This window comes from Ornithorhynchus anatinus, chromosome 18, assembly GCF_004115215.2.
Source record: "Ornithorhynchus anatinus isolate Pmale09 chromosome 18, mOrnAna1.pri.v4, whole genome shotgun sequence".
NCBI classification, from domain to species: Eukaryota; Metazoa; Chordata; class Mammalia; order Monotremata; family Ornithorhynchidae; genus Ornithorhynchus; species Ornithorhynchus anatinus.
In genome coordinates, this window is record NC_041745.1 from 25,998,220 (window position 1) to 26,023,742 (window position 25,523).

General features: G+C 41.8%; 1 protein-coding gene across 8 annotated transcripts in view; it reads left to right on the forward strand.

Moving 5' to 3' along the window:
* CTBP1 (C-terminal binding protein 1) overlaps nucleotides 1-25,523 on the forward strand; it is a 330,982-nt gene that overhangs the window by 295,352 nt on the left and 10,107 nt on the right. For all 8 annotated transcript variants that reach the window (XM_029083107.1, XM_029083106.1, XM_029083109.2 and 5 more), the window contains 5 exons: nucleotides 139-283; nucleotides 3,349-3,555; nucleotides 16,513-16,727; nucleotides 20,542-20,672; nucleotides 22,624-22,751. In XM_029083107.1, the coding sequence (XP_028938940.1) occupies nucleotides 139-283; nucleotides 3,349-3,555; nucleotides 16,513-16,727; nucleotides 20,542-20,672; nucleotides 22,624-22,751 (826 nt within the window). The remainder of the gene's footprint in view (nucleotides 1-138; nucleotides 284-3,348; nucleotides 3,556-16,512; nucleotides 16,728-20,541; nucleotides 20,673-22,623; nucleotides 22,752-25,523) is intronic.

Below are 25,523 nucleotides of genomic sequence, written 5' to 3' on the forward strand. Positions count from 1 at the left end.
AGAGAAATTTTGTGGGGTTGCTGATTTTTGAAAGTGATTGTAAGTGTAATATGACTGTTGTTACTACTACAGTAACGCATGTGATGTAACGCATGTGTTCTTGTAGTTGGCTTTATCTTTCTGTACTCTCAATTTCAGGTACTAAATGAAGCTGTGGGTGCATTGATGTATCATACTATCACTTTAACACGAGAAGATTTGGAGAAATTCAAAGCACTTCGGATAATTGTCCGAATCGGCAGTGGTTTCGATAACATCGATATCAAATCTGCTGGGGATTTAGGTATGCTTCTTGCAATTGCTTTATTATTTGAACCTTTTCATATTTTCTTCAAGAAATATTGCCCAGTTAGCAATGCTATTAAAAGTCTGATGCCTATTGACATGTGGTATGTGGCAGAAAAAGTTTTCTCTCAGGTATTTAAGTGTTTTGAATGCTACAGTTAATAACATGAATTACATCAGTGTATTGATTTGGATCAGGGAATCATTCTGCTGTTCAAGATAAATGGCCAAACAAAGACCAAGCTTGTTTGTAAACAGAGAGGCATAAAGATCTTTGCGTTTATTTTAACTTAAGCAGACAGACTGTGACTTTAACTACATATACAAGACCGTCTATTTCTTAGAAGTAATTTTGTTTTCAAAAATGAAACATCTCTATTTCTATTCTCCTTTCATCAAAAGAGAAAAAGTGAATCCAGCAATCTCTGTGAGATTAATTGCAGTTACTAGGATTATTGATGATCAGTTACAGCTATGGTAAAACTAACACTAAAACTGGTCAGTCACTGTATGATAGCCTCAGGTTAGGGTAGTAATTCTTGCATACTTTTGAAAATCTGTAGGGTAATGAATTGAGGGAAAAAGTTATTCTTGACATGAGAACAATTCAGAGAGCATGACTATTCATGAAATTTCAATTATTAATCTTTTTCTTTCGCTTTTCTAAATGAATTATTTTGTGGGGAATGGGGGTTACTGTGTTTGCACATGCACTTAGTGGAAATAATCCCATTACCAAACATTTAATGATTTTCCCTTTTATTTTTCAATATGACATGCAGAACTTATGTATAGTCAAATTCAATGTGTCGTGTTCAAACAGCCTAGGTTAATGCAAACATAGGACCTATTCTCATTAGGGAGGACATTCTATTTATCCATTTTTATTTTATTTTTGTTATATTATTATAGTTAGACCATTGCCGGCAAATTTTTTACAATACTAATATAAATCAGCCTCAACTGTCATGAACGTACCTTATCCTCTTCCAGGTTTGACTGAGGTCTGTAGAACTTTGCAGAAAATTTTACATTTCTTGACTTGAAAGCTTGAGTAGAGAGGGCTGGAAGCAGCTTTGAGAACTAGAATCCCCTCTACCTCCACTTGCTCTTCTCAAGTTGCTGCAGAGAGCTTTCCCGTCTGACTGACCTGGCTGTCTCGGTGATACTATGCTAGGTGCTAGGGAAAGAACAATCAAACAAACAATCAATCAGTAGTATTTATTGAGCACTTACTGTGTTCAGAGCACTGTACTGACCACTTGGGAGAGTGTAGTAAAGCAGAATTAGCAGACACGTTCCCTGCACATAATGAGCTTACAGGTTAGAGAACAGTAAAATTTTTTTTTTAAAAAAAAAGAAAAAATTAGGCTCGTCTTGCCCTCAGAGTTCATGTCCAAAGGGTACATAAGTATGTGGGTGTATACTTGATAATTTAAGACATCTGTTCAGAGGCCTACTTTAGTACCTTCTAAACATTTTCTGTAATAAAGGGGTAGATCTTAATAATTTTGGACATTTTAAGATTATCCTGCCCAAAATAGCCTATTTTATCTTTATATTTTCAAAGTCATATTGGCGTTCCAGCATAGTACGCTTCCATATCTCTTAAGGCAGTTACCCACACGGAGAGAAGAGAAGAGGAAACCTGTTTTTACATCTTGATTGGACTGATTTTGTTATATGGATTCTTCGAAGGAAGCCAAAGAGCCTAAGAGGAAAATAAAACAATTCACATTCAAAAGTGGAATAAACCCCAGTTTGAGCTTATTAGTCAATTGAAGGGATTCTTATTTTCACTGAAATGTGTTCTCTTAAGCACTCCAATCCGATATTTGAAGAACATTGTCCAAGCCGCTCACATAAATCAAATTTAAGTAAACTGTTGTTTGCCTCCAAGTGGCATTTTGTGACAACATTTGAAAAGAACTTAAAAATCTTACGAGAGGGCTTTCAGAGCTGCTTGTCATTTTCATTAGCTTGCAGAGAAAAATGGTAAGTTGTACCAACTTGTTTAGGTTTCCCTAGTTTAAAATATATGTTAGGAGACTTCCCTATTTAAAATAAAATTTATGTTTCTTTGAGAATCAGTCATATTCAGGAACAACAGGAACCGGCCTCAATCTATAAATAAACCTTATCAGGAATCAAAACTGGCAAATAGAAAGGAAACATACATGGGAACTATCAGAAATGCCTCAATTCAGGCAGAACAGAAAGTTTTATTTTAAGAACATGTTATGGCTAATTAGGGGATTTAGAACCCTACATTTAGAATTTAAGAGACACAGCTAGAACCTGTGAATTTGGTTCTCAGCTTTAGAAGAGTCCCTCTAGACTAAGTTCGTGAGCAGGGAACGTCTGCCAACTTTGCTACGTTGTATTCTCCCAAGCGCTTAGTACAGTGCTGTGCATGCAGTTAAGTGCTCGGTAAATGCAATTGATTGATTGATTGACCTTTATCACTCACTAATTCTTAACATTGGTCACTTCTCTTTCTGCATTTGTGAGTCATGTGAATAGTGGGTGTTTTAGCAGGATTTTCTGCAGTATTAAAGCATTGGATGCATGAGAAGCTTGACTTGTCTTCCTCTAGAAATACTACTTTAAGGTATCTGCATTTTTTTATGCAAGGCAGTAAAACTGGTAGCATTAGCTGCAGAGAAAGTTAAAACCTTGTATATACCTTTATATCCAGAGCATCAAAGTATGCGGACATTTTTAGTTCTATACATTTTTGAGTTCGTAAATTGAAAGTCATTCTGACAGAATTGTTGAAATATTCCAATTTCCATTTCTATTTTGTTGACTTTTCATTATTTGTCTTTTAGAATGATTTTTATTCTAATATATACATTTACCTGTGACAGCTCTGTCCTTGTAATATCCTGTGACAAAAATCTAAGGCATTGCCATGTGTTTTGATGTATCTACCGAAGCATATGTAAAGGAATTAGATGAGTTAGGAGGACCGGAAACAAAGCTGTGAAAAATTCAACCAGTGTATATCTATCCCTTGTTTTCGTTTTTGGTTTTTTTGTTGTTGTTTTTTCCCCCACTTAGGAATTGCAGTATGTAATGTGCCAGCTGCATCGGTAGAAGAGACAGCAGATTCTACAATGTGCCACATTCTGAACCTGTACAGGCGAACTACCTGGCTTCACCAAGCTTTGAGAGAAGGAACAAGAGTACAAAGTGTCGAACAGATCCGGGAAGTAGCATCCGGAGCTGCCAGGATTCGAGGAGAGACCTTGGGCATTATTGGATTAGGTACCTTAACTTTGATCCATCCGTTTTTTTAATATAATTGTTGGTTGTCTCTTTTCTGCTGCCGAAAAGAGGTTGCCTTGCTTGCCGAGTCAAGGAAAGGAGAGGGGAAGGGGCCTGTTCGGTTGAGAACAACTCTGGTGATGGTGAGGACAGGAAGGTGGTGTTTTTTTTTAACACCATGGTTTCTCCCCTTTTCCGACTCCAGCCTACTGGCGTACTTCCGGCTCCCTTTGACCTTTAGTTAAATGTTATTTGAATATCGACTACATTATTTGCTCACCATCGCCTCTGTTAACAGAAAGGAGTGTGATTCCTTAATTTTCTCAATGGAAAAAAAAATTTCCTGAATTGGATCATAATCTTTTTCTCGAGGTTATAGTATGTATGTTGAGAAATTTCCACAGTTTGTCAAGTGTCTATTGGTGATTTATCAACAGAAGCAACATGACCTAATGAAAAAAGCACGGGTCTGGGAGTTAGAGGATCTGGGTTCTAATGCCAGCTGTGCCACCTGTCTGCTGTGTGACCTTGGACAAGCATTTCTCAAGCAGCATGGCCTAGTGGCAAGAGTACGGGCTTAGGAGTCAGAGGACGTGGGTTTTAATCCCGGCTCCTCCACTTGTCTGCAGTGTGACCTTGGGCAAGTCACTTAACTTCTGTGCCTCAGTTAGTTCATCTGTAAAATGGGGATTAAGACTGTGAGCCCCACGTGGAACAACCTGATTACCTTGTTTTTACCCCAGTGCTTAGAACAGTGCTTAGCACATAGAAGCACTTAACAAATAGCATTATTATTATTCACTGTGCCTCAGTTACCTCTTCTGTAAAATGGGGATCAACGCCTATTCGCCTTTACTTAGACTGTGAGCCCCTAATGGGACAAGGATTGTGACCAAACTAACTCTTATCTACCCCAGTGCTTGACACCCAGTAAGCACTTAATAAGTACCATATTTAGCGTTATTATTCTAATCCCAGCTCTGCCACTTGCCTGCTATGTGACCAGAGACAAAGCACTTAGCTTCTTTGTGCTTTAGTTTCCTCAACTGTAAAACTGGGATTCAGTACCTGTTTCCCCCACCCCCTTAGACTGAGAGCCCTTTATGAGACATGGTCAACATCTAACCTGATTATGTTGTTACTTTTCCAGCACTTATAACAATGCTTGACACTTAGCAAGTATATAACAAATATAATAATAAGAACTTTTCCACCTTTGGGATGATTCATTAAACTTTATAACAGTTTGGTAAAATCTGACCATCCTCTGCACTATTTCCTGTTCCAGTAATTATAGTGTGGCATTTGTTAAGTACTTACCATATGCTAAGCACTGTACAAAGTCCCAGGGTGGTTGCAAGATAATCAGGTTGGGACAGCCCCTATCTTTCATGGGACTTGTACTCTAAGGGGGAGGTGAAACAGCTATAGAATCTCCAATTTACTGCTATGGAAACTGAGGCACAGAGAGGTGAAGTGACTTGCTGTAGTCACACAGCAGGCAAATGGCCGAGCTAGGATTAGAATCCAGTTTCTCCGACTCCCAGTCCCGTGCTCTTTCCAGTGGGACCTATATGCACTTGTCTTGTGTCTGTTGTTTTTTTAATTTCCTACAAAAAGAGGGAAAACATGTCAGGGTGTAACATCAGACAGAAGACACAATACATGTTTTTTGGAATGTAATTTGCTGAGAGTGAAACTGCTGAGATAGATTAAGCAGAGCTATAATTTGAACTGCTTGACATGATCAAATCCAAATGTGAAATGCCTCCAGGCAACTGGGACATTGTCATTGGAAGCTGTAGATTACAACTCTTCTTGCCTTCACATCGAAGGCATCAGGCACCTTGTATCCAGTAACTATCCTTCGTGGCTCGCAGTGATTCTGTGTGCGGCTTAGCTCTGCCTTGGGCTGTCAATATGCTTTCAGGAAAGCAGAAACTGACTCCCTGAATGTTTATATGAGATGAGATTTTTGTGGGGTTTTTTTTAATGGTATTTGTTAAGCGCTTACTACATTCCAGTCACTGTATTAAGCAATGGGGTAGATACAAGGTTGGGTGGGCATAGTCCAGTCCCACATGGGGCTCACAGACTTAATCCCCATTTTATAGATGAGAGAACTAAGGTACAGAGCAGCTAAGTGACTCGCCCGAGGTCACATAGCAGATAGGTGGCGAAGCTGGGATTAGGACCCAGGTCCTGACTCCCAGGCCCGGCTCTAACCACTAGTCCATGCTGCTTTTTAGTTGTGTTTCACTTTACCACTATTCATATTGATTGAGCCCATGCTGACTGTAGGACACCCTTCTAGATCGTCTAATTGTGAACTGATCTGCCCAACCAGTGCTTAGACCTAAAAGAGCAGTGCCTATTTATCCTCTCCCCTTTGGGGAAAGTTTAGCCAAAAGGCCATAATCAAGAATCAGAATTTTCAGTAGTAAAGTCGTGTTGCAAATGGCCTGTCTGTCTAGTGTACAGCAGAGGAAGAGGCAGTCATTAGCCTTCCCTCAAGTTTAGTCATCCTTGACCTCTCCCTTCACATATGTATATATACACTCTGTGGCTTGGGCTTTCACCACTTGTTTCTTTTCCTACCTCTCTGACTCCTCCTTCTCAGGCTGTATTAGTGGCTACTTCCTCCTCTCTCCTCTTAACTCTGAGTGACCATAAAACACTTTTCTAAGTTCCCTACTCTTCTCTTACATTCACTCTTTTGGAGAGCTCCTTAGCTCACCTGGTTTCCACCATCTTTATTTGGATGACTCCCAAGTCTATCCTCTCCACCCCCAACCCCTCTCCTGCCATAAAGCTTAACATTTCATCTCCACATGGATATCCAGCCAGTACCTTAAATTCAGTATGGGGAAAAACTAAACTTCCTGTCTTCCCTCCTAAACTAATTACTCATCCTTTTTTCCTATCACAGTGGATTATACTATTCCCCTACACCCTCTCATCCCAGAAGCTCACATACTGGTTATTATCTTTAATGATCTTCTGCCTCTCTCACTTGGAGTCAATCTCTAAATCCTGCCATTTTTTTCTTCCTCATTATTATTATTACTATGGTATTTTATTACGGCATTTAAGTGCTTAACTATGTGCAGGCACTATACTGAGCACTGGGGTTGGATACCAGCAAATCAGGATGGACACAGTCCCTGCCCCACTTGAGGCTCACAATCTTGATCCCCATTTTACAAATGAGGCAACTGAGATACAGAGGAAGTGAAATGACTTGCCCAAGGTCACACAGTAGACAGTGGCAGAGCTGGGATTAGAACCCATGACTCTCTGATTCCCAGGCCCCTGCTCTATCCATTGTATTTCCTGATCTGCCCCTTCCTCACTGCACTTAAAACCACCGTTTTGGTGTGCCTCATCAGTCTCCTCAGGGATCTCACTGCCCCCCGTCTTTCTTCAGTCCACCCTACACTCTGTCGTCTGGATCATCGTGCTAAGTGTCATTCAGGACACATCACTTGGCTCCTTCCAATCCTCCAAATATCTCCCATTTGTCTTAACATCCAACAGAAGCTTCCAGCCACTGACTTCACGGCTCTACATAAACTCTTTCTTTCATATGTACCCCCTCTCTTCCCATGATGCACTGAAACTTGCATTTTTCACTTCCCCAAGCTACCCTTACTGACCATCTGCTTCTGACCTATTGTTCACATCCTCCCCCATTTCATATCTGCCAGACCATATCCCTCCCCTGTCTTCAAAGCCGCTTGGAAAACCCTCCTCCCCAAAGAGGCATACACCTCCTTGGTCTTCCCAACAGGCATCATTAACACTTCTGCAGATGTTGCTGGATGCAGTTCCTTTAAATATTTTTTTCCATGCAACTGCTGCTATCAGTCCATCAACCAGTCAGTGGTATTTATTGAGCGCTTATTGAAGGCAGAGCAGTGTACTAAACGCTTGGGAGACTACAACAGACTTGGTAGTTATGTGCCTTGCCCACAGCGAGCTTACAATATAGAGGGATTTTCCTTCCTCCTCCCACTCTGTTTTCCATGAATCTCTCCCTTTCTCCCTTGTTAGATTTAAGGTATTTTACTTTCCTAAATATGCACACAGTAGTTGTTAAGAAAATGCTATGAATTGACTTCCATCCTCCCATAATTTCATTCATTTATTCAGTAGTCTTTATTGACTGTCCACTACTGGTAGAGCATACTGCTCAACATCACTGCCCCTACTCCCTGTACATAAACAGAGAGATGCATTCAATTTCCCAGTCATATAATTAGAGTGAAATGGCTTGCGGGGGGTGGGGGGTGTGTAAAAGACTAAAAGCAATAATTTCTGCTTCTGATCCTTTGAGCTTTTTAATGTAAGCTCTGTAACTAATAGTGTTTGACTTCATATGATTACCCTTCTAAAGAAATCTATATACTGGTGCACCCTACCTGGGTTTCAGCCTTCCCAAACTCCAAGCAACCTGAGGATATGAGCAGTAGCTATCGTTTGATACCTTATCCACCGACACACTCAACCAACGGACTCCCATAGCCCCCCTCAGTGCTTCAGCAGCTAAGAAAATCCTCACCTGTCCTTTTCTATCCAGCCCAAAGAGAGGCAGCATCTAATGAATCGTGGAGAAAGCTCTGCCCACAGTCCCTGGCCGATTTTTGGAGTGTTGAAGACACGTTTGATCTAAAATCAGAAAAAGTTGTTTAAGGGAAAGGAATCTTCATTTGGAGATGTGATGCAGATGTCCATTGACTTAGTTGCATCTCCTTCAGAGAATAATAATAACAGTAATAATAATAATAAGATTTGGTAAGCGCTTACTATGTGCCAGGCACTAAGTGCTGAAGTAGATAAAAGATAATCAGGTTGGACAGAGTCCATGTCCCACAATAGGGCTCACGGTCTTAATTCCCAAGTTACAAATTAGGGAACTGAGGCATGGAGAAGTGAAGTGACCCAAGAGAAATGGTTGTCCAGTGAAGATTCATCGAACTTTGACAATCCCAATGCATTATTGCAAGATGCTGAAATGGATAATAATGGCATGTATTAAAGTGGTAATAAAAACATTTATTAACTGCTTTCTAGGTAGTAAGTATTAGGGTAGGTACTGGATAATTAGGTCAGTCACCATCTTCTCCAGGCTTCACAGGCTAAGGGTAAGGCGAGCAGGAACCTTAGCCCTTTTTCAAAGATGAAGATATATCAGTCCAGAAAGGTTAAGTAAGTGATTCGCCCAAGGTCAAACAGTAGGCTAGAGCTGGGCCTAGAAGACAGTCTCCCGATGCTTAATCCCGAGATCTTTCCTCTTAAGCAAACGTCAGCTAAAATCTGGCATCAATTTTCAAGCTAGCAGACTGACTTATAAATGGGGTGGAAGAAGGTGGAGCCGTATGGAAAGAGAAACTTGAAGGTGCAGAGGTGTTTGGAAGGAGTTAGCTTGTTCTTGCTTGAAAGAGTTAGCTTGGAGAAGAAAAAAACAACATAAATAGGATATCATCTTTATTAAAGTTGGAAACCTACTTCCACAGTCAAAGCAAGCTTCCATTTCTGTAGCTTTCTGCAACGACTCATAATTCCTACTGTATTAGATATGAGAAGCAACGTGGCCTAGTGGAAAGAGCACAGGCCCAAGAGTTAGAGGACCTGGGTTCTAACCCCAGCTCTGCCACATACCTGCTTAGTGACCTTGGGCAAGTAACTTCACTTCTCTGTTCCTCAGTTCCCTCATCTCTAAAGTGGGGATCAAGACTGTGAGCCCCATTTGAGGCAGGGACTGTGTCCAACCTGATTATCCTGTATCCTGAGGAAAAGGTGAAGTTAAGTGACTTGCCTAAGGGCACACAGCAGGCAAGTGATAGAGCCAAAATTGGAACCCAGATCCTCCCCTTTTCAGTAGGACACGCTGTCTAAAGTTGTCTTTGTCCCATATTCCTCATCAAGGCAAAACTTTTTCTTGGGTAGATTTAGCTTTATAAGTGGATATTCAGTCATAACCCAAAGAGTTTATATTCTTAGAATTCGGATACCTGAGGCCTTCTGCTCTGAGGTCAGCCCATCTTACCTGCCTGGTTCACAGGCTGACCTAACCTGACCTAATGTTGGTATTTGTTAAGCGCTTACTGCGTGCAGAGAGAGCACTGTTCTAAGCGCTGGGGTAGATACAGGAGAATGAGGTTGTCCCACGCGAGGCTCACAGTCTTCACCCCCATTTTACAGATGAGGGAACTGAGGCACAGAGAAGTGAAGTGACTTGCCCACAGTCACACAGCTGACAAGGGGCAGACCTGCAGAGGGTTTCAATGCCCAGCCAAGGAGAGGAAAGATTTTCCTCCCTTATTGTCGTGGGGAAGCATAGGAAGGAATTTGCAACCCATTAAACCTTCCGGCAGCAGCTATCGCAGCAAGCCAAGGCTTTCCTTCCACCCCTGAAACTTTAAAATGTCTTTTTAAATGCCTCATCTCCTTTTATCTTTTATCTCATTTATTCATTCATTCATTCAATTGCATTTATTAATCGCTTACTGTGTGCAGGGTACTGTAATAATGATGGTATTTTTTAAGCGCTTACTCTGTGCAAAGCACTGTTCTAAGCACTGGGGGCCTACAAGGTGATCAGGTTGTACCACGTGGGGCTCACAGTCTTAATCCCTATTTTACAGATGACGTAACTGAGGCCCAGAGAAGTTAAGTGACTTGCCCAAAGTCACACAGCTGACAAGCGGCAGAGCTGGGATTCAAACCCATGACCTATGACTCCCAAGCCCGTGCTCTTTCCACTGAGCCACGCTACTAAGCGCTTGGGAAAATACAGTGCAACAATAAACAGTGACATTCCCTGCCCACCATGAGCTCGCAGTCTAAACGGGCAGGGGAAACAGACATCAATACAAATAAATAAAAATTGCAGCTATATATATAAGTGCCGAGGGGCTGGGAAGGGGGAAGAGCAAAGGGACCCAGTTAGGGCGACGCAGAAGGGAGTGTGAGATGAGGAAAAGTGGGGCTTAGCCTGGGAAGGCCTCTTGGAGGAGATGTACCTTCAATAAGGCTAAATCTCATGTTGCTGAGAAGGATAACAGTAGTAGTAATAATTATGATGTTTAAATGCTTACTATGTACTGAGCACTGTGCTAAGCACTGGGGTAGACACAAGATAATCCAATCCAACACAGTCCCAGACCTACATGGATCTCACAGAGGGAGAACAGTTATTTGATGTACTTTCCAAGTTCTTAGTACAGTGCTCTGCACACAGTAAGTGCTCAATAAATACGATTGAATGAATGAAAAAATCCCCATTGTACAGATGAAGAGACTGATGTACCAGGAAGTTAAGTGACTTGTCTAAGATCACACAGCCGGGATTGACCCCAGATCTTCTGATTGCCACGCCCGTGTACTTTCCTTTAGGCCCTGCTGCAGATATTATGGTTGTCAGACAGGCAGGAGAAAGAGTCAGCTGGTTCCTTAACCAGCGGCATTACGAGCCTGCTGCCTGGGAGAAATGATCCCCAAGCCCGGGAACACCAGCTCTTTTTCCAGCGAGTCAGGGTGATGAGACAGAAGCAGCCTGAATCTTCTCCAACTCTTAGAATATGGAGGAGGCTAAGACTGGGATTGTTGAACTCTGAGTCGCATGCAGTCTAAAACTCCACTCCTCCTGCTATTGGGCCCTATTGTTCCTTAGTGTATGCTTTGGTGTTCCTGTCTTTTAACTTGTTTTTGTGTTTTACCGTACTGAATTTCTGTTGCTAATTCCCTCTCGCCTCATTATTCTTAGAGTGTGAGGCTCTTGGGGGCACTCTAATTTTCTTTCATGTAGTTTTTTTCTCAGTGCTCAGAGCAGTGCTTTGCACACAAATGTTTAATAAGTACTGTTTTGTGAATGACATACCAGTGAAATACTAGCTGGCCTCCCAGCAAGAAAAAGCGGTCCCCACATACCTACACACACATGCGCGTGGTCTCTCTCTCTCTGTCTCTATCACTCACTTTCCTTGTTTAGCATTCTGAGATTTGTTGTCCATGTTTTCAAGGTTTGTATTTCTAGGGGCTATTAGTTTTAACTTGGTTTAAGAATCAATCAATCAGCGCTCTTTATTGAGCACTCAGTGCATGAAGAGGACTGTACTAAGCTCTTGGGAAAATACAACAGAGTTAGTAAATATGATCCCTGCTTACTAGGAGTACTTAGTGGGGCGGGGGTGAGGGAGCGGGCAGAAAGGGGAAAAAAAGATCTTGGTCTGGGAAGCCCTCTTGGAGGAGATGTGATTTTAGAAGGGCTTTGAAGGTGGGGAGACTGATGAACTGCCGAATATGCAGGGAGAGGAAGTTCCAGGCCAGAGGCGGGAGGTTGGCAAGGGGTCTGGCAAGAGAGGTGAGTTGGAAGTTCAGTGAGTAGGTTGGCATTAGAAAAGCTAGGTGAGCATGCTGGGTTATAATAAGAGATCAGTAAAGTAAGGTAGAGAGAGAGCTAAGTGCAGGCCTTAAAGTAGGTGGTAAGGAGTTTCTGTTTGATGTGGAGATGAATGAGCAACCATTGGAGGTTTTTGAGGAATGGGGAGATATGGATTTGCACAGTATTTTAAAAATAAAAAAACATGATCTAGACAGCAGAGGGAAGTATGCCCTGGGTGGTGGAGAGGCAAGAGACTTGATAGGGTAAGTGCTTGGGTCAGTGTGGTAGTACTTGGGATGGAGAAGGAAGGGCGAATTCTATATATGTGATGGTAAAACCGACAAGATTGAGCGTGTGGGTTGTGTGAGCTCAGAATGAGCAGGGAACATGTCTGCTTACTCTCTTGTACTGCACTCTCCCAAGCATTTAGGACAGTGCTCTGGCCATTGATTGAAAGGGAGATGAGTTAAGGATAATGCAAAGGTTATGGGCTTGCGAGACAAGGAGCTTGGTAGTCCTCTCTACAGTGGCGGAGACCTAATGGGGAGGGTGGGGTGTGGGTGTGAAGATGATTTCTGTTTTGGGCATGTTAAATTTGAGATGTCAGTGAAACATCCAAGTGGAGATATTCTGAAGGCCAGAGAAAATACAAGTCTGGAGAGAAGGAGAGAGGTCAAGGCTGGAAGGGTAGATTTGCAAATCATCCTTTTAGAGATGTTACTTGGAGCTCTCTGAGTAAATGAGTTCTTAAAGGGAGTGAGTATAGGTGGGAAAGGATCTAGAAGAGAGCCTTGAGGCACCCCCACAGTTAGAAGGTGGAAGGTTGAAGAGTAGCCTGCTAGAGCAACTAAGGAACAGCCAGAGAGATAGGAGGAGAATAAGGAGAGGACAGTGTCAGTGAAGCCAAGGTTATTGTTTCCAGGAGAAGGCGGTGTTCCACAGTTTCAAAGGGAGCAGAAAGGATGAGGAGGATTAGTATGGAGTTGAGAGAGGCCACTGGATTTGGCAAAAAGGAGGTCCTTGGTGATGTTCAAAACAGCCATAGAATTACCCTAGAATGAAGTGGAGGTAACGGCTGTAGACAGCTCTCTCACGGTGTTTTGAATGAGCTGTGCTGGAGTGGGTACAATGCAGTCAGATTAGACGCAGTCCCCATCCCACGTGAGACTCACACTCTTAAGAGGGAGAGGGAAAATGAGTACTGAATCCCCACTTTACAGATGAGGGAATTCTGGCATAGAGGAGTTAAGCGACATGCCCCAAGTTGTCTAGCAGGCTAGTGGCTGGGCCAGGATTAGAACTCATGTCGTCTCACTCCCTCTGTGAGATTACTCCTGTCCCAAAAGAGCACCACATTTAATTAAAGAAACATGTATTTGATTCTGTTTTGGAAGTCTGTTTTAGGATGCTAGCATCTCTCCGGTGTGTATGAACATGATAGATGTGCAGAACTATTCCAGTGTAGAGCCAGATAAAATGGAAAGATCCCAAAGAGTGAAGTTCAGTGCCCCCGAGACCAAACACTTCAATGGAAAGGATAAATACTTTCCTGCTTGAAAGAATGAGGAAGGGTTAGAGCATCCTTTGAAAGTATTGTAAGAGTTCTGCTTCATGCAGGGAGCGGAGAATCACACCTAAGCAGCTCCCAGCATCAGTACACCAGGAGGTCTGTCAGTCAATCATATTTATTGAGCGCTTACTGTGTGCAGAGCGCTGTACTAAGCACTTGAAAGAGTACCATATAATAATGATGGTATTTGTTAAGCACTTACTATTTGCCAAGCAGTGTTGTAAGCACTGGGATAGATACAAGGTAGGTTGGACACAGTCCCTGTCCCACATGGGGCTTACAGTCTTAATCTCCATTTTATAGATGAGGTACCTGAGGCACAGAGAAGTTAAGTGACTTGCCCAGAGTCACACAGCTGATAAGTGGCTCCCTCCTTCTAGACTGTGAGCCCATTGTTGGATAGGGATTGTCTCTCTCTATTGCCAAATTGTACATTCCAAGTGCTTAGTACAGTGCTCTGCACACAGTAAGCACTCAATAAATGAATAGTGCTTGAATAAGTGTGGGGTGAGTATCAAAGGACCAAAGAGTGAGGAGAGACCCAAATGGAGTGGTGATGCAGAAAGGAGGGTGAATAGTTGGGGAAATGAGGGATTAGTCAGGGAGGGCTTTTTGGAGGTGTAGTTTTAGTGGGATTTTGACTACTGCATCAGCCTCCTCTCTGCCACCTGTCTCTCCTCACTCCAGTCCTTCACTCCCCTTATTTCACTCTTCTGCCTAGATCATTTTCCCAAAAATTCATTTGGTCCATGTTTTCCTGCTCCTCAAGAACCTGCAGTGGTTCCCCATCCACCTCACATCAAACAGAAACCCCTTACTTCAAAGCTTTCAATCAATTTACCCCCTCCTCTCTTACTTGACTGATTTCCAACTACAACCCAGCCTGCACGATTTGCTTCTGCAGCACCGATGCGCTCACTGTATGTCAGTCTCTTCTATCTTGTCATCAACCCCTTGCCCAAATCCTCCCTCTGGCCTGGAATTCCCTCGTTCTTTATATGCGATAGACCACCCCTCTCCCAAGCTTCAAAGTCTATTAAAGTCATGTTGCTTCCAATAGGCTTTCCCAGATTAAGCACTCATTTCCTCTACTCCCTCTCCCTTATGTGTCACCTATGCTATACTCTTAAGCACTTGCTATTCACACCACAGCAGTTATATAGAAGTAGCATGGCCTAATGTAATGGAAAGAACAGGTGCCTGGGAATTAGAAAACCTGGGTTCCAATCCTGGCTTTGCTCACTGGCCTTCCACATGACCCTGAGCAGTCACTTAACTTCTTTAAACCTTAATTTCCTCATCTGTAAAATGGGAATCGAATCATAATCCCTCTTCCTTAGCGAGTCTCATGTGGGACAGGGATTTTCATTCAATAGTATTTATTGAGCACTTACTATGTGCAGAGCACTGTACTAAGCGCTTGGAATGTACAAGTTGGCAACAGATACAGTCCCTGCCCTATGACGGGCATACAGTCTGATTATCTCATATCTACCCAGTGCTTAGTACAGTGCTTGGGACATAGCACTTAATAAATACCATAACTATTTTAATTTACATATCCATAATTCATTTGATCTGTCTCGACCACTGGACATAACTTCCTGTTGGGCACAGGGAATGTGTTTACCAACTCTTTTAGCTTGTTCCCTCCCAGGTGTTTAGTACAGTGCTCTGCATGCAGAGCCAGAGCCGTAAATACCAGCGACGGATTGGCACAATTCTTTCTTTGAAAAAAACCATTGCCTTTGTAGCCATTGCCTATTTTAGTAGTTTCCATAAAGTATACTCATATACTAGTCATTTTTCACAGTGATAACAGTAATTGCTTTATTGCTAGAGATTAATCAAATAAATGTGTGACAGTAATTAAGAAAGTGCATTTTCAGCAAAACTAATGAATTCTTTCTGAATTTCACCAGCTGAAATCTATGTATCTTTCTCAATTGAAAATAAATACATCTCAGTTTTTTTTTTAATCCCAGACAAGGAAATATTCCTTTCCCGTTTCAATGTATGTCCATTTTTTTTTTTTAGCAGTAGTACCCCAGGTATCATTTCTTCTTAGCTCTAGAGTTTGATTCATATTGCAAATTAATTTCTTGCAAGCTGCCCATGATTGACTACAGTCACATTCAGTTATAGATTCGTAAATGCCAAAGGACCATTCCAGAGATTTTCTATACCCTTCTGCTAGGTACCAACTATTACTACCACATTCTAGGAATAAGAAACCCTGAATATTTTTCTTTAGAGAAAGAGATTACCCTATTGGTCTCTTACACATTCCAGTATCTCCCTCTCATCATCAGATTATTCTTCGGGTCAAGCCTAAATCCCTTTTCATGCAGCTCAAGCCCGTGTCCGCTTGTTCAGTCAGGAGACTGTAAGCTCGCTGTGAGCAGGGAATGTGTCTGTTAATTGCTGTGACATACTCTCCCAAGTGCTTAATACAACGCTCTGCCCACAATATGCCCTCAGTAAGTACGATTGACTGACTGACAGACAGATGAAGGCACCATCCTCATAATTGAACACCTTCATTCCACTTGTGTTCTTGAAATGAAACGACAAGTTTCTCTTGGTCTGTTTTAATAGGAAATAACCAGGTTTTCTGCAGCAGAGGCAATAAAAATAGGTGAAATCTCACCTTTAACATTCTAAGGTACTATAATTTCAGCACTTTGGCTCAGTTCTGTTGAGTGAATGATTGCAACCAACAAGCCTTCCAGAAAAACAAACTCAAATGCAATGGCTTTGGCGTCAGTATTTTTAACACTCTACCCTGTACAGTCAACCTGCATGATCCTGGCCTTCCTGCCTAATTTCTCTGAGAAGTCGTGTCCTTGTCTCGGTATCATGGTGCAGCTTAAAGGCATTCTAGGGATCTTCCTTGCCTAATAGGGTCTTGCTTGTGTCATTGGATAAATAGCTAATTAAATTGAGTGTGTTCAAAAGAGGATTTTTGATGCACTTGTGTTCTATCTGTGTGTCTTTTCAGGTCGTGTTGGGCAAGCAGTAGCACTACGTGCAAAGGCCTTTGGCTTTAATGTCATTTTCTACGACCCATACCTCTCAGATGGCATTGAGCGTGCTCTTGGGCTCCAGCGAGTGAGCACTTTACAGGACCTGCTCTTTCACAGTGACTGTGTAACTCTACACTGCAGCTTAAATGAACACAATCACCATCTTATTAATGACTTCACCATCAAACAGGTAACCACGTTATTATGATGGAGCGCGTTAGGGGAGAAAAATTGGATTTACTTTCTTTTCTGCCTTCTGATCTTTTCCCAGTGTTTTAGCTGCATTATGTGTGGTTAGGAAACAGATGGCACCCATTCAAATGTTTTGTTGTGCTTTTCATTTGATTTAACTTCAGACACATCTTGCTAGGGTGCCCTTAGTTCCTGGAAGAGTGCTAGCCAACAAGGAGGATGAGAAAAAGCATTTTTGGAAAAACAAGAATTTGGGCCTCATATCTATTTGGTCAGGAGACTGTTGATTTTGATCGAGGTGGTTTATTCTTCATTGTTTGTATGCTGGTATAGAATATGAGAAAAAGAGCTACAACTTGCCAAGACAGAGAGAAATCTTAGCAATATGTGAGGTAACCATGTAGCTCTTTGATTAAATCTGGGTGGAGAAACATGATGTTTCCTGAATTTTTATGAGAATTTTCAGCTCTTCTGTCTAGCAGAATGCTATTTACTGAGTGTCTTTCTACTGAGTAGAATTTTCTGAGTGTCTTGGGATACTCTAGTACCCCAGCAGGCAGGCAGGGATCTTAGAAGAGCACACCAAATGAAAAATAAGTCCTTTTCTTGCTACCAAATGAAACCAAGTGGAAGAAAGGGTTGTAGGTTCCTAAGCCTTTTAGAATCGGTAAATTCCTTAAACAAAGCTTTTCAGAAGCCTGGTATCCCTAGAGCAATGGCCCATTATATGAATACACCCATTCAGTGACTATGCAGGATTCTCTGGTGGCACCATTAAACTCTCTCCAGGGCCTAGAGTTCATAGTGAACACCCAGTATGCGAATCTGTCCTGAGGGGAGCAGTGCTTAGGTGTGTGTACTCCTCTGCTCAACCAAATCAAGACCCAAAGTTTCATGGGGAGCGACACGTTTAAATTCCACCCACCCTTAAGGGACGTAGTCTATTTTAAGACGGCTTTATGGTTGTGTTTTTACTGAAGGCCCTCCTGCTATTGGTTAAAGTTAACAATTACCGTGTTTTTCTGGTTTTCTGAAGCTGTAATTTCGGCATCATGACTAACTGATGCCCCCTTGTGTTCAGAACAGCCGTCCACAATCTATTGACTTGATTAATTGATGATAGAAACCAGCTTGGTGAAATTTTACGTTTATAATCCTGCTTGGGGAATTCCACATTTAGCAACTAACCCTTCATGTACTCTGGTAGCGTAAAGTCATTCAATGGGCTAGAATATGCATTGTACTATCATCTCAAAATTCCATATTTTCCAGCATAAGCCTTCTAATAATGGGAAGCCATCGGTTATTACAAAAATTTAGCAATAGATGTTTTAATATGGTTTGTGAGCTGACTGTTAATTTTCTCTTCAGATATACTGCTGAATTGTTAATGCACAGTATTTCCTGAAGTGAAAGTTGGAGGCTGTAAATCTATACTCAGAATATTTATAGTTCTGGAGAGTGGAGAATTCCCAATAAACCCTCAACGTGGCTTCTGTATGCCTCGATTCCTCTTCAGAGTTCCCTGGAAAAGATGCTTAGATTTGGGTATTTGGGCAACTGGAGTTTATTTCCAGACGGGGCTGTAATGATTCAGTGATTTCCTGAAATATAGTAGCACTCCTCTATGTCCAGAGGCAGTTTTGCAGTTATATTGGTTGGTGGCAGTGCCTTTGTTGGGAGCTCACTGTAGAAACACTTTTCTGTGATGAAAGCATTAAAATAAAACTTTCCCCTTGTTAAAATATGAGGCTAGCTACCCACATGTAGTGGAAAGGCACTGTCAAGTGTTTAAATAGATTTTATTTTTGATGGATCGAGGTGATGAATATGAAGAAAAAAGAGGAGAATTTAATTTATAGCAGTGAATATAATGTCATTCCATGCCATTTTTTCTAAGGGATGATTTTTTAAAAGTGTTACCCTAGACAACTATGATAGAAAATAAATTAAAGTATGGGATAGAAACGTGAATAGATTTGGGAAATATAAATGTGTTCGTTTTAGTTTTACACTTGGTCAGACTCTTTTCAGTCTTCCCTGAACAATGTGTTTTAGAATTCCTTATTTTTTAACGTTTTGGAGGATTTGCTGCATAATTCAATATATCCTGAATACCCCAATATGTCAGTTCACCTAGTGGCGTATGACTGCGTATTCAGAGACCCAAATATAATGACTACTGTATGTACAAGTATTCCACATGTGGGGAGAACAGGGTTGCCAAGTAACCTTAATATTGGATTTTCTCTTGTGTGGTTAACTCTGACCACTGAATTATCATCATTTTTAAACTTGTGTTTCTTGGAGCTCTTTCATAGAAGGAGAGGGTGGGGGGGCAAAGATGCTTCCCTGGCCACCATCCTTCCCTTTCACTCACTGAGGTATTTATTGAGCGCTTACTGAGTGCTAAGTGTTTGAGAGAGTACAGTGTAACAATAAGCAAGACACGTTCCCTGCCCACAACGAGTTTACAGTCCAGAGGTTAGCTGGTCCGCTAGCAGTTAGATACCCTGAAGCCTTCGAGGACTAGAGAGGTTTAGATGGCTCAGCGAAGGACATGCTGTTTCTGGGGGAAGAATGAGTCCTATCCACCACATTCCAGAAATAGAAATCCCCTTTAGCCCTTCATCTGTTTATGGATTTGTAATAGAATTATTAAAATTAAATGGAAGAGCCGTAGAGTATAAATAGCACGTCCCTAAGGGCAGCTTGGCAAGAATGAAGAGAGAGTAGAGGTGTTTCCGTTCCAGATCTAAAACATAACAAATTTGGTTACATTTTCATTCCTTTATCTTCGTGTCATTGGGGGTCCTCCATCACGGCACTGAAAACCGTCTTTCATCTCACCTCTTTGGATTAGGGTTTAAAGCAGGCAACCTTGCCACAGATTCAGTGCCAATCCAAACAGGAAACCTTGAATCTTTTATTTTGAGCCTTCATTTCCACCCCCTTTTTCTCATGCAAATAAAAGGCTGCGGGTTCCCACTGTGGCCACCTTCTGTTTAAATCCATGGGCTGTGGACTCTAATATTGTAATATGCCTATTCTCAAGGACGACAGCATTCCAACCCCAGCTCGCTCAGCGAGCCTGGTTATCCTTCATCTCACTTTCGACCCCTTTTATTGTCACCTTTTAATTGTGAATGTAAGAAAAAGAATCCATGCCTTGATTAAGTGTTTGGAGTGGGGGGAGGGTGGTTTTAGTGTAAAGGTAATAAAACAAAACTGGCAGAGATTAAATCTCATTAAATATTGGACAAAATTTACAAGAGGATTGATTTTCCTTAATGGTTGATTTAGTCCTTCAGTCAGGGTTAATCAGACCAATTCCCACCTTATAAAAGTAAAATACCTTGCATTTGATTGTGTCCGACGAACTGTTCTTCCGCTCACGTGCAGTTTATTGTCCAAAAGCAACAATAAAAAAGGCTTTCTGGTTGGTTTACACCTCTCTTGGATTTTTATTGATTGCCTTAATTGCTGAATGTGAAGCTTCAACTTGATTACCTCAGACCCTGATGGCAGGAACTGAAGCCTAGTAGAATTGATGGTGTGAGTTACTATTTCTTGTTTGAAACATCAAACATTTCTCTGTTTTCCAGGGAAATGTTGCCACATTTTTAGTACATGAGAGGCGAATATCAGAGCAGGGACAAACTTTAAAAAAAAATGTTTTTAATTAATCCAGTTAACTTAGACTTTGTTGTAATGGATGCTTTCCTTTTGAGTAAATACAAATGCCTCTATGATTTTATTTGGTTGTTTGGGTTATTTTAATTTTTTATTATTTTTTTTTTAATTTTCCCCAGATGAGACAAGGGGCTTTCCTGGTGAACACAGCTCGAGGTGGGTTGGTAGACGAAAAAGCACTTGCACAGGCCCTGAAGGAAGGAAGGATACGAGGGGCAGCATTAGATGTTCATGAGTCAGAACCATTCAGGTGCTTTTCTGTTTTTTAATTTTGTTCACTTTCCTTATTTTTAAGTAGTGGTACATGATGTGACTAGTAATAATTATGCATTCAATAAGCCCTCCCTTCCCTCCTCCCTCTGCACCTTCCCAGTTCCTCCCTCTACTTCCCCCCCACACTTCTCCCTCCCTCTCTCTCTCTGTGATGGGCGGAATTTTGCCTAGTGAAGCCAAACAGCTGAGTGCATGTCCAGATTTACTCCAAGCACAGATGGCGCAATTGTACTGATCATGAGAGAAGAAGGCAGGCACGTCAGAGCCATGTTATTTATATAGAAGTAAAAAGGAAAAGTAGGTGCCCAGATTCTCTCTCTCCATAACCTCTTTGAAGCGCTGTGACCTAGTATATAGTATCCAGGGTCAGGGAGATCTAGTGAGAGGTACTGACACAACTTGTTAGGCCAGGGCACTTAGCTGGAGAGAACAATCGAGAACTCGAGGCCCAAAGAGGGAAGGAGAGGAAGCCTTTTCAGTGTAGGAGAACACCATGTGGCATAAAATTCCAGAGCATCTGGCATCTCATAGTATGATTTCTTACCGCTTCTAAGCGTGGCCAGGGTCAGGGAGGTTTTACTTAGAGGGGCAGCTGAGGGAAAATAGGTGGTGGTGATAAGGTGGACTTGGTTAGGTTTATAGGGTCACCAAATTTCAATTCTTAATAGAGTAAAAACAACCTCACCACCTGTATTCAGTTTGGTGTCCCATGAGACCATTAAAATAGTCCCAGTCACATAGCTGTCATTTCCCCCGGTGGTTGTTTATGAACTCCTGGCTTAAACTTAGCCCCATTCACACCAAACACTAATATCTGAAACTTTTCTTCCTTTCCAAATCTGCCTTCTTGTAGAATAGTGCATATTACTGTAGTTAAATCACAATTCCCTCGTTGAAAGAACAGAAGATTCGAGGTGACAGCCCAGGACTTCCGATTCATTGGTTGAACTGCAGCAACTCACGGGACTTGATCAGTAGAATTCTGGGTTGCATTTGGCTAAGTTGTAGTTATAAAAGCACCTCTAAATTCATTCATCGGTAATAAAGAACAATAAACTCTTTTTCTTAAAGTCATTAAAAGAGCCTTAGATGCTAATTCTTGAAGCCTTATTTCACATGGTATTGCATAATCAACAAATGACTGCATTTCTTTACTTCTAAGTGTAACGATTTCGGCAGGCTTGTAGAGTTTGTAAATAAGACCACAGGATTAATTTCCTGCAGAAATATTACGGAAACTGAATGTAATTTTATGGAACAGAGTATGTAACTGCTTCCCTAAAGGCAATATAAACTGCTCTAGAGCAGGTCTAAAAATTGAATAATTCCAACTGGACAATGGCCAATTCTGGTTCCAATGACATGGTCATCTTGTCCACATTTCCCATCAAAGAATGAGCATCTGTGATGAGAATTGAGTGGGTTGGTGAGATACTAGTATTGCTCATGCTCATCTTCTCTTTGACACATGGAAAAACAGATAGGAGAAAGCACGGTTTAGGAGTTAGAATGTCCATTTAGAGTCCCGAGGTTTTGTTCCTGGTTTTTCCACCAATTTATATATCCTTGGGAAAAATGCTATATCTCTTTCAAAGTTCCAGTTCTCCAAAACCATTTCACTTTGTATCAAAAGAATCAAGGTTTCGAGATGCTGGTTGTTAACTGCGGTTTGCCCAGTGAATTTAACGAGAATAATTGTATTTGTTCCGAAGAAGAGTAGCAGTAGAGTAGCAAATTTCAAAGGAGCCCCATCTAAAGCTGCATTTCGTTCCTTGGGACTGCTTTTGAATGAGCTACCTGTAAGAATCGAAAGATTTCCAAGTGATACTTTAGAAATTTTCCTTGAAAAAGGATAAGCCCTTTCCCATCTTCCCAATGTGTGTGTGTCTTTTATGGTTGTTTTGATTTTATCATAAAATTGTGTTTAGTTTTAGTCAGGGTCCACTGAAGGATGCACCAAATTTGATCTGTACACCACACGCTGCTTGGTACAGTGAACAAGCCTCAATCGAGATGCGGGAGGAGGCAGCCCGAGAAATCCGTAGAGCTATTACAGGTATGACCTGCTGCCGGTGTGTTTACTGAATCTTTACTGTATTTCATTTGGAATGTAAATGGGAAATAAGTGGGGGGAAAAGGAAAAAAAAATAACTCCAAGAGATCTGGATTTTATAGGAGATGGGGATTGTCTAATGTACTGTTATTTGCTAAGTCCTTTGTTCAAAACTGGCAAGAATTGCAAATCTTGGGATCTTGCTTAAGAAAGAGGTTGCGGGTGGCTTGAATCTTAAGGTATGTAGTACCTCCAGAACACATTGGTATGGAAGGAGAAAATGTTCTCTGAGCCTCCAGGCACCCTCCTTCAATCAGTTAATCCATCAGTGGTATTTATTAAGCACTTACTTTATAACATGTACTGTACCAGACATTTGAGAGAGGACAATACAACAGAATTAGCAGACAAGGTCCATGGAAGACTGGCTAGCTGGACCCCAAAAGTCCCCTTGCCATTTGGGGATGTTTACCTGGAGAGTTCATGGAAGTGGGGGCAGTTAATTGAGTTAAGGTGAACTTTAGGAATATAACTCAAAGACTTCAAGAAACCATGTTTATCTGCAGAGTTTAAAAAAAAGAAATCCAGAACCTTTGGACCTGGTTATCCAATCCCTCATGGCAATCTTGGGAATAATTTCTGATGGGAGAAGGGCTTGGGAGTATCAATTAGCACCTTTGTGGGGAAGTGGAAGGGCTCAGCTCCTCCTTTGAAGAAAAGACACAGATCTTCTCACCCGAAGCCCCAGCCTCTCCCTGCTCAGAAGGCAGTGCATTCAGTGGGCTAAGCCAGGGCCTGCAGTTTCTCACCTTGCCTCCCTCCCTCTCAGTGATGTGCTATGTGACCAAAAGACTGAAGGCTAAAACTCTCTTAGGCCTCCCAATTTTGTGAGGATTGATGAATAAAAAGGAACATGAAGTCTTTGGCAAAGAAGAAATATCAGCAAGGCAAATGAGGGTTTGGAGCTCTTTCTCAGTTAAAAACAGCACTCCATGCATGAGGGATGGAGCAGATAGCTTCCTGTGATCTCTGACAATGCCTCAGTCTCCCATTTGAAAAATCCACCCTAGTCCATGGGGGAGAAGTTCAAATATTAGCTCAACCCCACAGTGCTTACGTACATAGCTTCAAATTATGGAGAAAGCAGCGTGGCCTAGTGGAAAGAGCATAGGCCTGGGAGTCAGAGCTTGTGGGTTCACATCCCGGCTCTGCCAATTGATTGCTCTGTGTTTGTCCTTGGGCAAGTCACTTAACCGCTCTGTGCCTCAGTTTCCTCAACTGTAAAATTGGGTTTAACTACCTGTTCTCCCTCCTGCTTAGACTGGAGCTCCATGTGGGATAGGGACTGTGTCTGACCTAATTAACTTGTATCTACCCCAGTGCTTAGAACAGTATTTGACACATAGTAAGCGCTTAACAAATGTCACTGGAAAAAAAAAATCAACGACTCTTCCCGTCGCCAAGCTCATTGTGGGAAGGGAACATGTCTATATCTCTTAAGTTTCTGCTTCTTACCTGCTTCTCACTAAGCAGCTGAATAATTGAACCAATCATGGCCCATGGATTACCTGGCTTTGTTTTTTCATTTTCTTTGCGGTCACACCTCCAAAAATGGAGTTTCCACTGTCTCCCATGAAAGCCCTAGTACAGTTTTATCACCTTGATAATCTAGTTCTACTTGTCATTTGGTAAGAATCAAGGGGACCTGGCTTTGGGGAAAAGGAACTTTTAGAAGATAAAATTTGCGAGGAGAGAAGGAAAGGAACGGGATTGGGAAGGGAGCCAAAGGTAAGCAGCTGTCTTAAGCAGGTCATTTGCTCAAGGTTCTCAGCCCTTAAAGGCTTGTACGGGACTGAGGACCATCTATCACTCACAGTTTCACATAGAAGACTCCATCCTTTTCATTCAGTCAGTCATATTTATTGAGTGCTTACTGTGTGCATAGCACTTTACTAAGCACTTGGGAGAGTACAGTAAAGCAACAGACAGACACATTCCCTGTCCACAACGAGTTCAGTCTCCAGAGTGCTTAGTTCAGTATCCTTTCACCTAATGAACAAAAGCCTCTGCTGCCTTGCTGAGGGGCACCACCTCACCTCTCCATGAATCCGTCTATTGTATTTATTGAGTGCTTACTGTGTGCAGGCCACTGTACTTGGGAGAATTGTCTTCAAATGCTGTGGAATCGTTTCCAATCTATAGCGACTCCACAGACACACCCTCTCCAGAACATCCCATCTTCTGCTCTAAAGTCATTCTGGTTTTTGTATCCATAGAGTTTTCTTGGTAAAACTATGAAAGTGGTTTACCATTGCCTTCTACTGCGCACTAAAAAACTTGAGTCTCTGCCATTGTCTTTGATCAATGTTTTGATCACTTGGTCATCCACATTTGACTTTCCCATGCCACTGCTGCTCAGCACAAGTAAATTGACTGTCTGACACTTTGGCTGAGACCTTTCAATTATGGGTAGGCCTATATGGCGTAGCTCTAAATTTCATCAGCGTACACAAACTCTCCTGCCGTGATTAGGCATTGATTCATATGGAGACTACAAATAACAGTATAACAGACACATTCCCTGCCCTACAACAAGCTTAGAGTGTAGAGGAGGAGACAGACATTAATATAAACAGATAAATTACAGATATGTACATAAGAGCTGTGGGGCTGGGTGTGGGGGGGGTGAATAAAGGGAGCAAGTGGAGATGACCCAGAAGGGAGTGAGGAAATGAGGGCTCAGTCAAGGAAGACCTCTTGAAGGAGATGTGCCTT